The following is a 13,068-nucleotide window of genomic DNA, read 5'->3' as shown; positions in this document are numbered from 1 at the left end:
TATGATAGTCATTAGGCTTTTAAGAAAATCTCTTACCTATCGTATATATTCTCAATTTCACTGGACATATTTATATGTATTACTTTTATTAAAAGGAAGGAAAGGAAACTTTCTGGAGGTCCAGAGGACTAAATTCCTAGCCCCATCTCTCCTCAGGCAAGGTTATTTTCACACTCCTCTTGGTAGAGCAGAAGCAGCACCAGCTCTTGAGTCAGAGGACCTGAGTTCAAATCTTGCCTCTGAAGTTACTTAACTACCCTGGGTTTCAGGTGCCTTACGGATAAAATGAGGGGATTGGATTAGACAGTCTGTATCTGTGAAGACACGCTCGACTTCGATATAGACTGGGCCATACAACAGTAACAGGGCGCCTTTAATGGCCTCATTCTACTCATCCCCCTTAAAATCTCTCTCTTGATTTGTAGCCTTTCATCACCCCTCGGGAAGCCTGAAAACAAAATAAAATCATTGATGGGTGCCAGAAGGATCTGGGGAGGGCATTCATTTTTAATGCCTACGCTCTTTCCCTCGAGTCAAAAGAGAATTAATGCCTCCTGTCCGACTTTGTTTTATTAATCAGGTTTGTCCAGGGTCTCCGACGTAGCGGGGACTCTATAAATATTTCCCTAACCGGTGACTTTTCAGAAGTTGCCCCAATTTGTGGCTGTAACTCATCCAGGGCACGTGCGGGTATAAAGGGGTCCACTGTGGCCATGCTGACAGCGGCAGAGTGAAGCCAATGCTAATGGGTTTATTCTGGTAATCCCCCCTCCCCGAATCTGTCATCCCCTCTAGCTAATCTGTTTAAACATCCCTCTGGTTTTCCCCTTCCTTTCCATTCCTGCCTTCTCTGCCCCCAGGGAGGCCCTCATCACTTCACACCAGGATTACTATACCAGCCTCTCAGCTGGTCTCCTCGACTCCACTCTCTGCCTGGGTCCTATGTACATGCCACGATCAGACATATTTTCCCCAAACACTATAATCTCCAACTTATTCCCCTCCTTAAAAACCTACTGGACTCTCCAATGCCTACTGAACCCATATCCAAATTCTCCTGCCTGGCTTTCGAGGTCCGCCATTAACTAGCTTTGTAAACTTTGGCACAACATCTTATTATTTTGTGCCTCATCTATATAATGGGGGGGGGGATATATACCCTACCTCACAAAGCAGTTAAGATGAAATGAGAGAATGGATGTGGAAAAACACTTGGGAAAAGTTAGAGGCATAAGATGTCTGGGAAGGTGAGAAATCTGCAAAGTACCCTGTCTCTTCATGAATCCTCTCCAAAAAAAAAAATCATCAAAGAAATGCTGAAAAGACAGAAAACTGTCCAGAATTCTTGTGAGAGACGGAAAAGTTACCAGAAAGCAATGGGAAACCCAAAGAAAAACCACGATATTACGAAAAGATGTTAGGGACTAAAGAGACAGACAGAAACAGAACCAACAAAAAAAATCAGAAGGGAGCCAAAATGAAAAAACAGCAACAGCTGTACTGAAAACAATTCCTTAAGAAGTAACTAATGGATAAGATACACACTCGAATAATGAAAGAAAAAAAAGAAGTCAGGAAAAAAAAAACAAAAGGAGTTATGAGACCTGGGTTCAGCTAGGACAGTCTCTGCCTCAGTCCAGAAAATATAAATGTATCAGTGGAAAGCAAGATTTATACAGTGGGTGAAGGCACTCCCTGACGCACTGACGAATGTTACCCCAACAATAAACATTTTCAGGACAATCATGGGACCCTTGTTGCTTTTATTTAACTAATTAGAGACTCCAAATAAGTCACGAATTCACATCTCGCATAAACAAGAAAAGAAAAACAATCTCTGGATACATTTTTCCGTTCCCAATGGTTTATCCTTAATGTTCTCCCTCTGGTCTATAAACTCAAGGAAAACATATAAAAAAAAGAAAAATCCTGTGACCCTGCCAGGGTTTAAATGACATCACGAATGACCTATTGATAAACACTTCATTCCATTTACCAATCCCAAACAGCCCCTTCTAAACCTTCTATCATTTGCTTTCCTGCCTGGCCACTGAGAAAAACCCGATGCTGTCCTCACCCCATCCCAATAATAATTAATAATAATATTAATAATAAATAATACAGGGCTGGATTTGGAGTTGGGAAAAGCTAGTTTCACATCCTACCTGATCCTTACTCTCTTCTCTATGGTATGTGAGGCAAGTCATAAACTTGGCTAGAGTTTCCTGATGAATACAATGAAGGGGTCAGACCAAAGAGTTCTCAGGACCCTGGACCTCTACAGCGATGACTTTGGGGTCCTGCAACAAGTCACTTAAATCTCCCCAGGGTCTGACCAGAGGCCCCAGATCTAGGAGTCCACAAGCTTATGTCTTGGGATGATACTGTGAAGACCACAGAATGGTGTGTGCCTCAGGAAGGAAGAGATGCCGGCAGAGAAAAGATGGCGTTTGGGGGGGGGGGGAGGTTAGTGGCACTGCAGTCAGAGGACAAAGAGACCATGCAGGGAGCCAGGATGGGTACTTCCAAAGGGTAAGGGTTGCCAGGAAAGCAGGAGGGATGAGGCAGAGAGGAAACAGGAAGGGCATTCTCGGGAGAAAGGTGAGTCAGGCACTTCCTATGGGCAGGGAGACAGGCTGAGTCAGGGAGGTCCGTGGTTGCTGGGAAAGCAGTTTCATCCAGAATGTAAAGGGGATGGACTTGGTGACCTCCCCGCTGACCCCCAGAGCACATGTATGCTGGGCTGCAGTAGGCAGAAGGCAAAGGGATGCTGCCAGAGAAGTCCCACCTTTTTTGTTGGGACAACAGAAAGTTAATCCAAGAGCGGGGGCCATCTGGTGAACCCAGCCAGCGGAGGCCTGTGTTCAGGGGATGTTCTCTCCTGGGTGGGGTCTCTGTTTTTACTCCTATTTTGATTCTGCAAGATTTGAGAACGTTCCAGTCTACTTAAGGGAAAGGGATAGGCTGAAGGTCTGTTCACTGACATCTTTATTGTCATCCCCCTGAAAATTAGAGAAATGCCACTGCCCCCTCCCCTGCTACAGATCACTGCTGGGCCACCCAACAGGCCGGATGATCTCTTGAGTTCCTTCCAACTCTGACACTCTATGAATCTAAGCAACAGCAAATACCACACCCAGCAGAGAATGAAATGTTAAATACCAAATATCAAGTATCAAATAAAACGCTAAAAGCAAGTGTTTCATAAAAGCAAATCCTATTAGAAGGTGTTTAACGCCTATTTTATTTCCAAGGTTTCCTGTGAAAAGTCAGACAAAGTAATAGTTTCCTGTGAGGTCACCCAAGACAAAAGGAATGTGTAAAAACTGAAAAGAGAAAGACAAGCATATTATGTAGTGACTATTAAGAGCGTATGGGGGCAGCTAGGTGGCGCAGTGAGTAGCGCGCCGGCCCTGGAGTCAGGAGGACCTGAGTTCAAATGTGGACTCAGACATTTGACACACTGACTAGCTGCGTGACCTTGGGCAAGTCACTTAACCCCAGTTGCCCTGCCTTCCCCCCTCCAAAACACAAAGACACAAAAAGAGTGTATGGGCAGCTAGGTAGCGCCATAGTGCACAGAGCACTGGGCGTGGAATCTGGAAAGACCCGAGTTCAAGTGTGACCTCAGATACTTACTAGGTGTGTGACCCTGGGCGAGCCCCTTAACCCTGTTTGCTTTAGTTTCCTCACGTGTAAAACAATCTGGGGAAGGAAGTGACAAACCACTTCAATATATTTGCCAAGGAAATCCCAAACGGGGTCATGATGAGTCAGACACAACTGAAACACTGAATAACAGGAATAAAGTTAGGAATGTGGGGAGAGAATTAAGACTGGAAGTGCTGGGTTCGAGTCCAATCTGGAACACTGCTTCTATCTGCACTACCCTTGACAAGCCACTCCCTCTCTCTGGGATTCGGTTTCCTCATCTGTTCAGTGACAGGGCTTGAAATCTTTGGGCTGGAGAAGAGAAGGCCTTCCGCGGGGCACGGAGCTGCCTTCAAGTATTTAAGGGGTTTGTCCAGGGTCCCCACAGAGAAGAGCCAAGGACAATGGGAGGAAACCGCAAAGACCCAGAATTAGGCTTGGGGTCAGGGTGAACTTCCCAAAAACCCAAGCCTTCCCAAAGTGCAGTGGCCCTCCTAGAGAGCCGGTGAGGTCCCTCCCTCCTAGGACGTCTTCAGGCAGAGTGTCCCTGCAAGGATGGCGAATGTCCCCCCCGCCCCGCCGCCTACCCCGGCTCTTTTCTAGCTCTGAACCTTCACAGGACAACAGTTTAAAACATGGGGAGGCCGCGCGGGTGTCTCTGCCAAAACCAGACTGCTTCATACAATCCCAAAGTTTCTGGGTTTTCAAAAGTTAAGTTTCCCTCCCCTTCCAGGCCAACGCCTTAACCACAAAACCTAGTGCCCAGCTACCACGTTCCTGCAACAACCAGATGCACATTTTAAATCCCTGACATATTTCCTCGCCCAATAAAAATCTAACTAGTGGACAGAATGAGAGTCTGATGAGATGCACAGGTGTCGGCAGTGTGCATCCTGCCTCAATCCTGAAGGAGGACCAAAGATCCCCAGCGGATACAGAGAATCCTCATCCCCATCAGGAGACCACAGCTGAGAGTCAGAGGCAGCTAGAGGCAGCCAGAGGAGGTGGAGGGCCAGGACTTTATTTAAAGACAAGAGGCCAAGGGAAGGACCAGAGCGGCCTGGAGAGAACAGTCCTGCACTCTACTTTTATGGGATTGCTGGCTGAGGTCATCAAGCCATCTTCCTTCGGCAAACTGCTGAACGTTCCCCCAATGGCTGCTAAGCAAAGCATTAGGTTTTACCCCCAGGCATCTCGGATTGTGCGTCCACAGGCCTGGCTGGGCCAAACGCTCTTGCACGTGGGCTCCCCACCTCGACCCCATGCACTCGGGCATCACTACGCTTACCTTAAGATGGCCCAGAGACAATGGGATAGGCCAGGCCAAGAAGAAGGCGAATGACTCACCGGCATCCTGAGAAATATCACAAGGGCAAGATGGCCTCCAGGTAGGGAGATTCTTGAGAGAATGAGAAGTGCACAGGAGGAGGAGGAGGAAGAAGAAGAAGAAGAGGAGGAGGAAGAGGAGGAAAAGGAGGAGGAGGAAGGAGGAGGAGAAGGAAGGAAGAAACAGCTGCCATGGGGAATAAAGGAAGGAATGGCCTCCTCTAGTGGGATCCCAGGACAACTGACAAGGCTCAAGAGTAGGTTTGGCTTTGCTTTAATAGATGACATCAGTTGGCACAAATGATTTTAATGGGGTCCTCAAAGCCAAGAACCCTTCACCCACCCTTTCCTTCACCTCCCCGATTTCTCAGCTTGCCATTGGGCCCAGGCATCTCCCTTGCGTGACACTGAACAAGGCTTTGGAGCAGACAAAAGGGTCACTGGGCATCCACATTCAACATGTTGGCCGAGCCTCAAAAGCTAAGACCCGCTGATTCTAGGATTCATTGGATCATACATTTATTAAGTACCTACAGTATGCTGTCTTAGATTCTAGGGAAGAGAAAGTTTCAGTAAGACACGACCCCGTCTTCACGAAGCAGGCAATCTAGTAAGAGAACTCATTCAGTAATAACTAACATTTCCGTAGGCTTACTGCGTGCCAGGCACATGCTGAGTGCTTTATAATTATCATCTCATCAGATCCTCACCACAGCCCTGGAGGGAGGGGCTGCTCACCCCCATTTTACAGATAATAACAAAAGCCAACGTTTGTGCGTCACTCGCTGTGTGCCGGGCGCAGCACTTTTCAGTCACTGCCCCTTCGACCTTCACAGCAGCTACGGGAGGCAGGTGCTAGTGCTGTGGTTCAGCAGTTTCTATCATGTCAGGTTCTCCATGACCACACCTGGAGTTTTCTTGGCAAAGATGCTGGAGAGCTTTGCCATTTCCTTCTCCAGCTCATTTTACAGATGAGGAAACTGAGGCAAACGGGGTGAAGTGACCTGCCCAGGGTCCCACAATAAGCCAGTGTCTGAGGCTGGATTCAAACTCAGGCCTTCCTGCTCCATCCGTTGCGCCATCTAGTTCCCATTTTAAAGAAGAGGAACCTGAAGCAAACAGGGTTAAGTGGTTTGCCCAGGATTACACTGCTAGTAAATGTCTGAGGCTGGATTTGAACTCAGGCCTTCCCGGCTCCAGGCCCAGCGCTCCACCCAGCTGCCCTCATTTTTATAGCGCCTTAAGGTTTACATAGCATTTTCCCCAAAACAGCCCAGTAAGGCTAGGATTGCCCAGAGCTATAGCTTTTGGAAAAATGCCATTAATTATAAAGTGAATATTAAACATCAATCAATTAAACCTGCTTTGCAGCTATTTATAATTACACAAATTCCAATTACCAACGCACAAAGCTCTGGGCCCGGAGTCGGGAAGGCACGAATTTAAAACTGGTCTCGGACACTGTGCGACTTGGGGCACATCGCTGCCACCTGCCTCAGTTTCCACAACTATAAAATGGAGATCATTATAGCACTGACCTCCTAGCATTGTTTTGAGGCTCAAATGAGAAAATATCTGTAAAGTACTTTGCCACCTTAAATTGCTGTATCAGTAAATGTGAGCTATTGGTGTGACCACCATCATTTTCTCCCTTGTGCTCATTTTGCAGACAAGGAAGCTCAAGTGCGGGTTAAGTGACCGACAGGACAGCCCAAGCCATTGGCACTGGTCCAAGCCTCTAGGTACCACTGCCTGTATCTGCCCCTCATTTCAAGGGGACAGGCAAGAAACCTGAGCTCTCACTGTTCTGAATTGTTATGACGGATGCCTGGGCCTTCCTCATTGGGTGGTGCCCGCTCGGCTCCTTCGGTGGACTCGCCGGCGCACTCTGGTACAGTGGTCCCCGGCCGCTGGCCGGGTGCCTGCTTTTATGCCTTTCCTAGGACAGGCGTCTCTGTCTAGATGACTTCTCCTTTCACATGGAAACATACCAGATGCTGGGTTTTTCACTATTTTATCACTTTTTTGGTCTTAAAAACGTTCGTGTGTTTCTAAAATTAGAGAGGCTTCCTTACGGTGCAGCAGGGATGTTTATACGTACATCCTCCACTTTCAAACTCACAGGGAACGGGGCTTTGTGTGATTTCTCTGCCGGCTGCCACCAAAACGGGAAAAAACTTCTAACGCCCATCTTCCACATGTCTACATGTCTGGCGTGTCTACCACCATGAAATCATTCATCCGGTGGATGCTAAGACTCTGGACCAGGTACATTACGGGGCACGAGAAGAATCTGACATCATCCTCACCCTCTTCTGACCCTTACTAGGTGTATGACCCTGCTATCTACTTTGCCTTTCCAAGCATCAGTTTCTTCATCTGTAAAATGGACATGAATTGCTTGGGAGTCCTGACTGATGATCACAGACCCTGGATGTGTCGCAGAAAGAACTTCATGACTCTGGCTGGCTCTCTGTCCACTCGTCCTCCTGCCTTTCATGGGATAAATTTATCTATCAATTAAAACTTCTTAAATGTTTAGGAAGTGTAAAGGAAGAAATTGAAAAGCAGACTCATAGCCCCTTGAGGGCAGGGGTTTATTTTTGTCTTTGTCACTTCAGAGCCCAGTACAGTGCCTGGCACAGAAAGCCTGGGATTTCACTGGTATAGGTAACTCCTGGGTGAGGAAATTCTCTCTACCTACGCAGATCAACTACTTTTCTGCAATCTATCGTCTTGCAGAGTTGTCTGGAGCCCTAAAAAGTTGTCCAGGGTCACACAACCCGTACATATTGAAGGTCAAGACTCAAACCCAGGCCTTCTTGGTTTCTAGGCTGTCTCTTTCTACTGTGCTACTCTCCCCAGCACATAACTGGAGCTTAACAGATGCTTTCTGATTGACTGATGTAATCATATACAGCTTTCTTATACAGAAAGGGTAAATTCAGGACCATCAACATCAAAGGGGTAGGTGGGAAGGAAGAGAGTAGATGGGTGGAAGAGGTGGTCTGGCGGTCCACCAACACCCAAGCTTTTTCACATGAATAAAACAGCTGAAAAACAGCTAGAGAACTAGCTTCTAAAAGAGCTTTAGGAAAATTCAGAATCCAGGGACAAACAAACAAAGGAAGAGACATCATAAATGACACACTCACTTCCAGGACGGTCCATTGTTCAACAACAATGGCGTCGTAGCCCTGTACGGTTTTGTTCTCCTCTGTGGAAACATCTTCAAAGATGAATACTCCATCTGTCAAGCCATGTAAGGAATCTGCGCAGAGGAAAAAAAAAAAGAAAAGTATTTCTGTAAACTGCGTGGCAGAAGCCGTGTAAGCAGCAGAAATTTCACTGCATCCATTAATAATCTCAATCAGACCATCTTTTCAGCGTGTTAATTAAGGAAAGCACACACTGCCATAGAGTCTAGCCCCATCAGAATGAATGAGCCTAATTTATCTTGCAGTTTTGAATAATATCCTTGATTTTATGAGCCAAAATTTCATTGTTAGCAATCACCACTTGATTTCATGCGCTTACCTCCCTACTCAGAGTACAACCTCAGGATGTGGGGGGGTGGGGTTGGGAATCTCAACCAGGGAAAAACTCAAGTTGCTTAAAGACAACATTTTTAAAAAATGTGGTTTGGGTAAGAGGGATTCCACCCACTCTCCTGTACGGAGGTACATGTAATAAAATAGGCCTACACTTTTCAGAAACAGGCCCCCCACCCATGTGCCAATACTCGGGAAAGGAAGTACAGGGAGGGGACAGGCTAATGTAGCCATGGAAGCAAACAGACAAAGCTTCCCTATGCCAAGATCTTAAGTTGGTTGTATTCCATGAATGTTATTACTACATGGTCATACAACAATGAAGCCCAAAAGCCCCCTGTGCAAATGCTTTCTGCAGTCCGAAGCATCTGTTAATGGAGTTTTCAATTTAACCCCTACTTCCAAATGAGCCTGCTTGGGTAATCCCATGGATCCCCGAGCACTCTGTAGGATGAAGGGAAGAATTAAGATATTTTCAACCTCTGACCACATCATTCCCCCGCCCCAAAATCTTCAACAGCACCCCACTATCTTAAGAAGAGGAGCCGAACCAAAGATGAGACAAAATGATAAATGTTGGTGGGGCTATGGGCCAGCAGGCATATTAATTCTCTATTTGTGGGTGGAGCTATGAATTAGTACAGTCATTCTGGGAAGCAATTTGGGAGTAGATTCCCCAAAGTAACTACACTGTGCAGACCCTTTAATCCAATGATACCACTAACATCAAAGATCAAAGAAGGCGGGACAGGACTTATTGGTACCCATAGGGTATTTATAGTACTACAGACATCTATGGTATCACAGACACCTATATGTATTGATAGTACCACATGTACTTAGAGTACTATTGGTATTTCTAGGACTACAGATATCCATAGTATTACACGTACCTACAGGTACTGACAGTGCCACGGGTACCTACAGTGCTACAGGGATCTGTAGGTATTTCTAGGACTACAAATACCTATGGTATCACAGGTACCCACAGGTACAAAAATATTTATAGTAGTTCTTGTTTCAAAGTACTGGAGAACATAACGTTCTTCTCTGCCTCCTGGCTTTCTTTGAGACAATTCAAATCCCATGTCCTTCAGAAGCCTTTCTGGGAGTTGTTCCCCTCCCCCTCCAATTCTTCCCTCTGAAATGACCTTCTATTTCCATGGTCTATATCCTCTATATACCTCTAAAACACACACACACACATATCCTATATATCCTCTAATTTATCTTGTAGTTTTGAATAATATCCTTGATTTTATGAGCCAAAATTTTCACACACCATCTGTCTTCCCCATTAAAATGCTCGCTTGCTGTGAGCAGGCTCATCCCCAGTCCCTCACACAGTGGTCAGCGTACAGTGTGTAAGACATGCTTGCTGATCCGGGTGTTCTCAGCTGTATTTCGCACTGTCCCCCAGCAGACACTACGTACGCTCCTCTAAGCAGGCGGTTCGTCATTCCCCACACATTCCTCATGCTTTCTCGCCTCTGTTCACGCTATTCTTTCTTCCTAGAGCATCCTTGCTTCATTTCCATCAATCAAATTTCAGACATCCTCTGAGGCCCAAATAAAAGGTGTTTCCTTCCATTTTTCACCCTCTCAATGCTCTTTCTCTCTTGTTCCTTCCATAAATACTTCTCACTCTTATCGGACTCAGCACCTTCTGCCATGGCTTGGTTATCTGAGTACAAATTTTATAGAACCACATATAGTGTGCTGAAAGGGGCCAGCTTTTTCAGCCTCTCCTTTCTATAGCTAAGGACCCGTAATTTCACCGATGTAAGGAGTCCCAGAGAGAAAACTCCCTCTGCCAATGCAGATCCATACCTACTCTGCAGATGAGTCTTAGAAATTGCCCGAGGCACTGACTGGTTCGAAATGATTCATCCAGGGTCAAACCACTTCTCTATGCCACAGGCAGGGCTTGCAATTAGGTTTTCCTGACTCTGAGGCCAGCCCTCTTTCTGTCTGCTCCTCTACACTGCCTCTCATTTTATCTCTAGAAACAAAAATCCGGTTTGTTTTCTCACCATAATTTCTTTTTCCACTGAAGCCCCACTCTGCTGCTTCATATCCAGAAAACTTCCTAATAGTTAGAGTTATAAACAAGTAGAATGAGTGGCCTCCAATGGGGATGGGTTTCCCAGCCTAGGGGACCTTCTGGGAGAGTCTGGACAACCACTTCTTGGATACGTCAGAGGGAGGATTCCTTTGGTGGGTGGGTCAGGCTGGATGGTCTCCGGGGTCCTTTCTAGTTCTCAAAGTCTGTGCCTCTGGGAGGGTCGTCTCAGGATACTCTCTCGAAATGCTGTCAGGTACTCGGCAGATATTTAATAAACATTTAATTGGGATAATGAGCTAAACTCAGGAGAAAACGGGCCTATCCTGGATTTAGGAATTTGGTACTAAATCAGTCATGCACCACTCTCCGCAATAGACCAAAATGGTGGAGAGAGAGGGCTGATTAGCGGTCTCAGAATCTGGGGATCTGAAAGAAAGCAAGGTAAATCTTGGGGAATATTTATCTTAGTCTGACACTGCCTTAAATATAAGGTCTCCAGAGATGAATCTATGCCATATTCCATTCTGATTAACACACCCATCAGAGACATAGGGGCCAGGGAGGGTAAGGTTCTTCGTCAGCCTCACCACATCACAAAGGTTTTCTGACCTGGGAAAACCAGGTCCCTCTTCTGGGTAGCAGAAGTGTAACTATGAGGTGTGCTAATATGAGTACAATGCCAAGGATCTTTCTAAAGAAATGGGGGAAGCAGCCTTCACGTGCCACAATGGCTGTGGTGATAAATAGCACAGGAGGCCACTTCGCATGATTCCCTTGGAAAAGACACTGACAGTAAGTACGAACTCCTTCAGCGCTTTTGATGGAACATACCGGTTTTATAACACATACTGGTTAGATAGGTGTGAGTGAATGTGTTTGCAAGAGACTCCATTAGAAGGAAACTATTAATTGTTTGAAAAATCACAGAAACACTGAAGGTTGGGGTGGTTCAATCTGCTTCAATTTCTGATGCCAACCTGAAATTTCAAATGATGTCCCGTAGAGGCATTTCAAAGTCAACCCATCGTAGACTGCTCCCCTGCAGACACACTCAGCTGTGCTTTCCCATTTTTGTCAAGGGTACCACCATTCTTCTACAAACCTTGTCTCCTAGGTTTCAATCCTGACTGTCTTGGCCTCTTTGTTCTCCTTCACCTCATATACCCTCCACAACGTCACTGGCATTGGACCCGGTCTCCATGCACACAGCCCCCACTGTAATTCAGACCTTGGTCACTTTTCACTTAGACTACTATCATAGCCTCCTAACTGAATTCTCTACCTCAGTCTCTCCCCTCCAGTGCATCTTTTACACAGTTGCCAAAATGATTTCCCTTAAGTGGAGGTCCAACCATATCACTCTTCTACTCATTAAATTTGGGTGGCTCCCTACTGCTTCTAGGATCAAAGAGGAATTCCTCTTTCAGGCTTTTAGATCCAAGAACAACCTGGTTCCAACCTAGCTTTTCAGCTTCCCTATACATGGACCTCTTTTCCACTCTCCATTCTGGCCAAACTGGCCTTCACTCACATGGCCTTCCATCCCCTATTTCCATCTTTTTGGGATGATCATTCCCCCATTCCTAGAAGGGACTCCCTCCTCAAGATAAAACGGTTTTCAGGGTTGAAGGGGCACGGTCAGGGGTCAGAATAAAGCCATCTAGTTCCTCCCATCACTGAATCCCCCCTCCCCAAAAAAAGCCAGTCCTAAGGGATTGGAAGGCTGCTAGGTGGAACAGCAGATAAAGCACTAGGCCTGGAGTCAGGAAGACTCATCTTGGTGAGTTCCAATCTGGCCTCAGGCATTTATTAGATGTATGACCCGAGGCAAGTCACTTCACCCAGTTTGCCTCAGTTTCCTCATTTGTCAAACAAGCTGGAGAAAGAAAATGACAAACCAGTCCAGTGTCTGTGCCAAGAAAACCCCAAATGGGGTCACGAAGAGTCGGACACGCACAACCGTACAAGAGACTGGAAGGAAAGGAAGGGTGGGGTGTGTTTTCCTTCTACTCCCTTCAGAACATACATTCCAATTCTGAATCCAGAGTGCTGATTCACCTATTCAATTCCTGACTACTGAGGAAGTTCAGAACAGCTCTCAAAACCTGCCAAGGAACCACAGAGAGAGGCTGGCTGGGCTTTAGAGGAGGCCTTTGCGGTGACTGTCCTCCATCTTGTTTCCTCCTTACCTTCACAACTGAGACAACCTCATCATAATGAACCTCCATTTATAGTTCTACACAAACGGGCATATCTTTAAGAGGGAAAGCTCAAAGCAGAGAAGGTTCAATCATCCTCCATCTACAGAAAACGTTCCATTATCACTGCATTTTTTATTAAGGTAAAGATGCTTCCCTACTGGGTACCAAAAGCCATTTGCCCCGTTACTGTATAAATATTTGATAGCCTTCTTTTTGGCAAAATGCCACCTGGCCTTTCTGAGCTAAGGATTTACAAGAAGGGTGTTGGGAAAGG

The 13,068-nt window shown here is 46.1% G+C and overlaps 1 protein-coding gene across 1 annotated transcript in view; it reads right to left on the bottom strand.

Annotated features, from left to right (window-relative positions):
• RFTN1 (raftlin, lipid raft linker 1) overlaps nucleotides 1-13,068 on the bottom strand; it is a 198,950-nt gene that overhangs the window by 34,374 nt on the left and 151,508 nt on the right. Inside the window, exon 7 of the mRNA XM_036761805.1 lies at nucleotides 8,133-8,248. Within this exon, the coding sequence (XP_036617700.1) occupies nucleotides 8,133-8,248 (116 nt within the window). The remainder of the gene's footprint in view (nucleotides 1-8,132; nucleotides 8,249-13,068) is intronic.

The sequence above is a fragment of the Trichosurus vulpecula genome, chromosome 5 (genome assembly GCF_011100635.1).
Source record: "Trichosurus vulpecula isolate mTriVul1 chromosome 5, mTriVul1.pri, whole genome shotgun sequence".
Lineage (NCBI taxonomy): Eukaryota > Metazoa > Chordata > Mammalia > Diprotodontia > Phalangeridae > Trichosurus > Trichosurus vulpecula.
The sequence above is the reverse complement of the archived record's forward strand: the minus strand, read 5'-3'. Positions and strand labels throughout refer to the sequence as shown.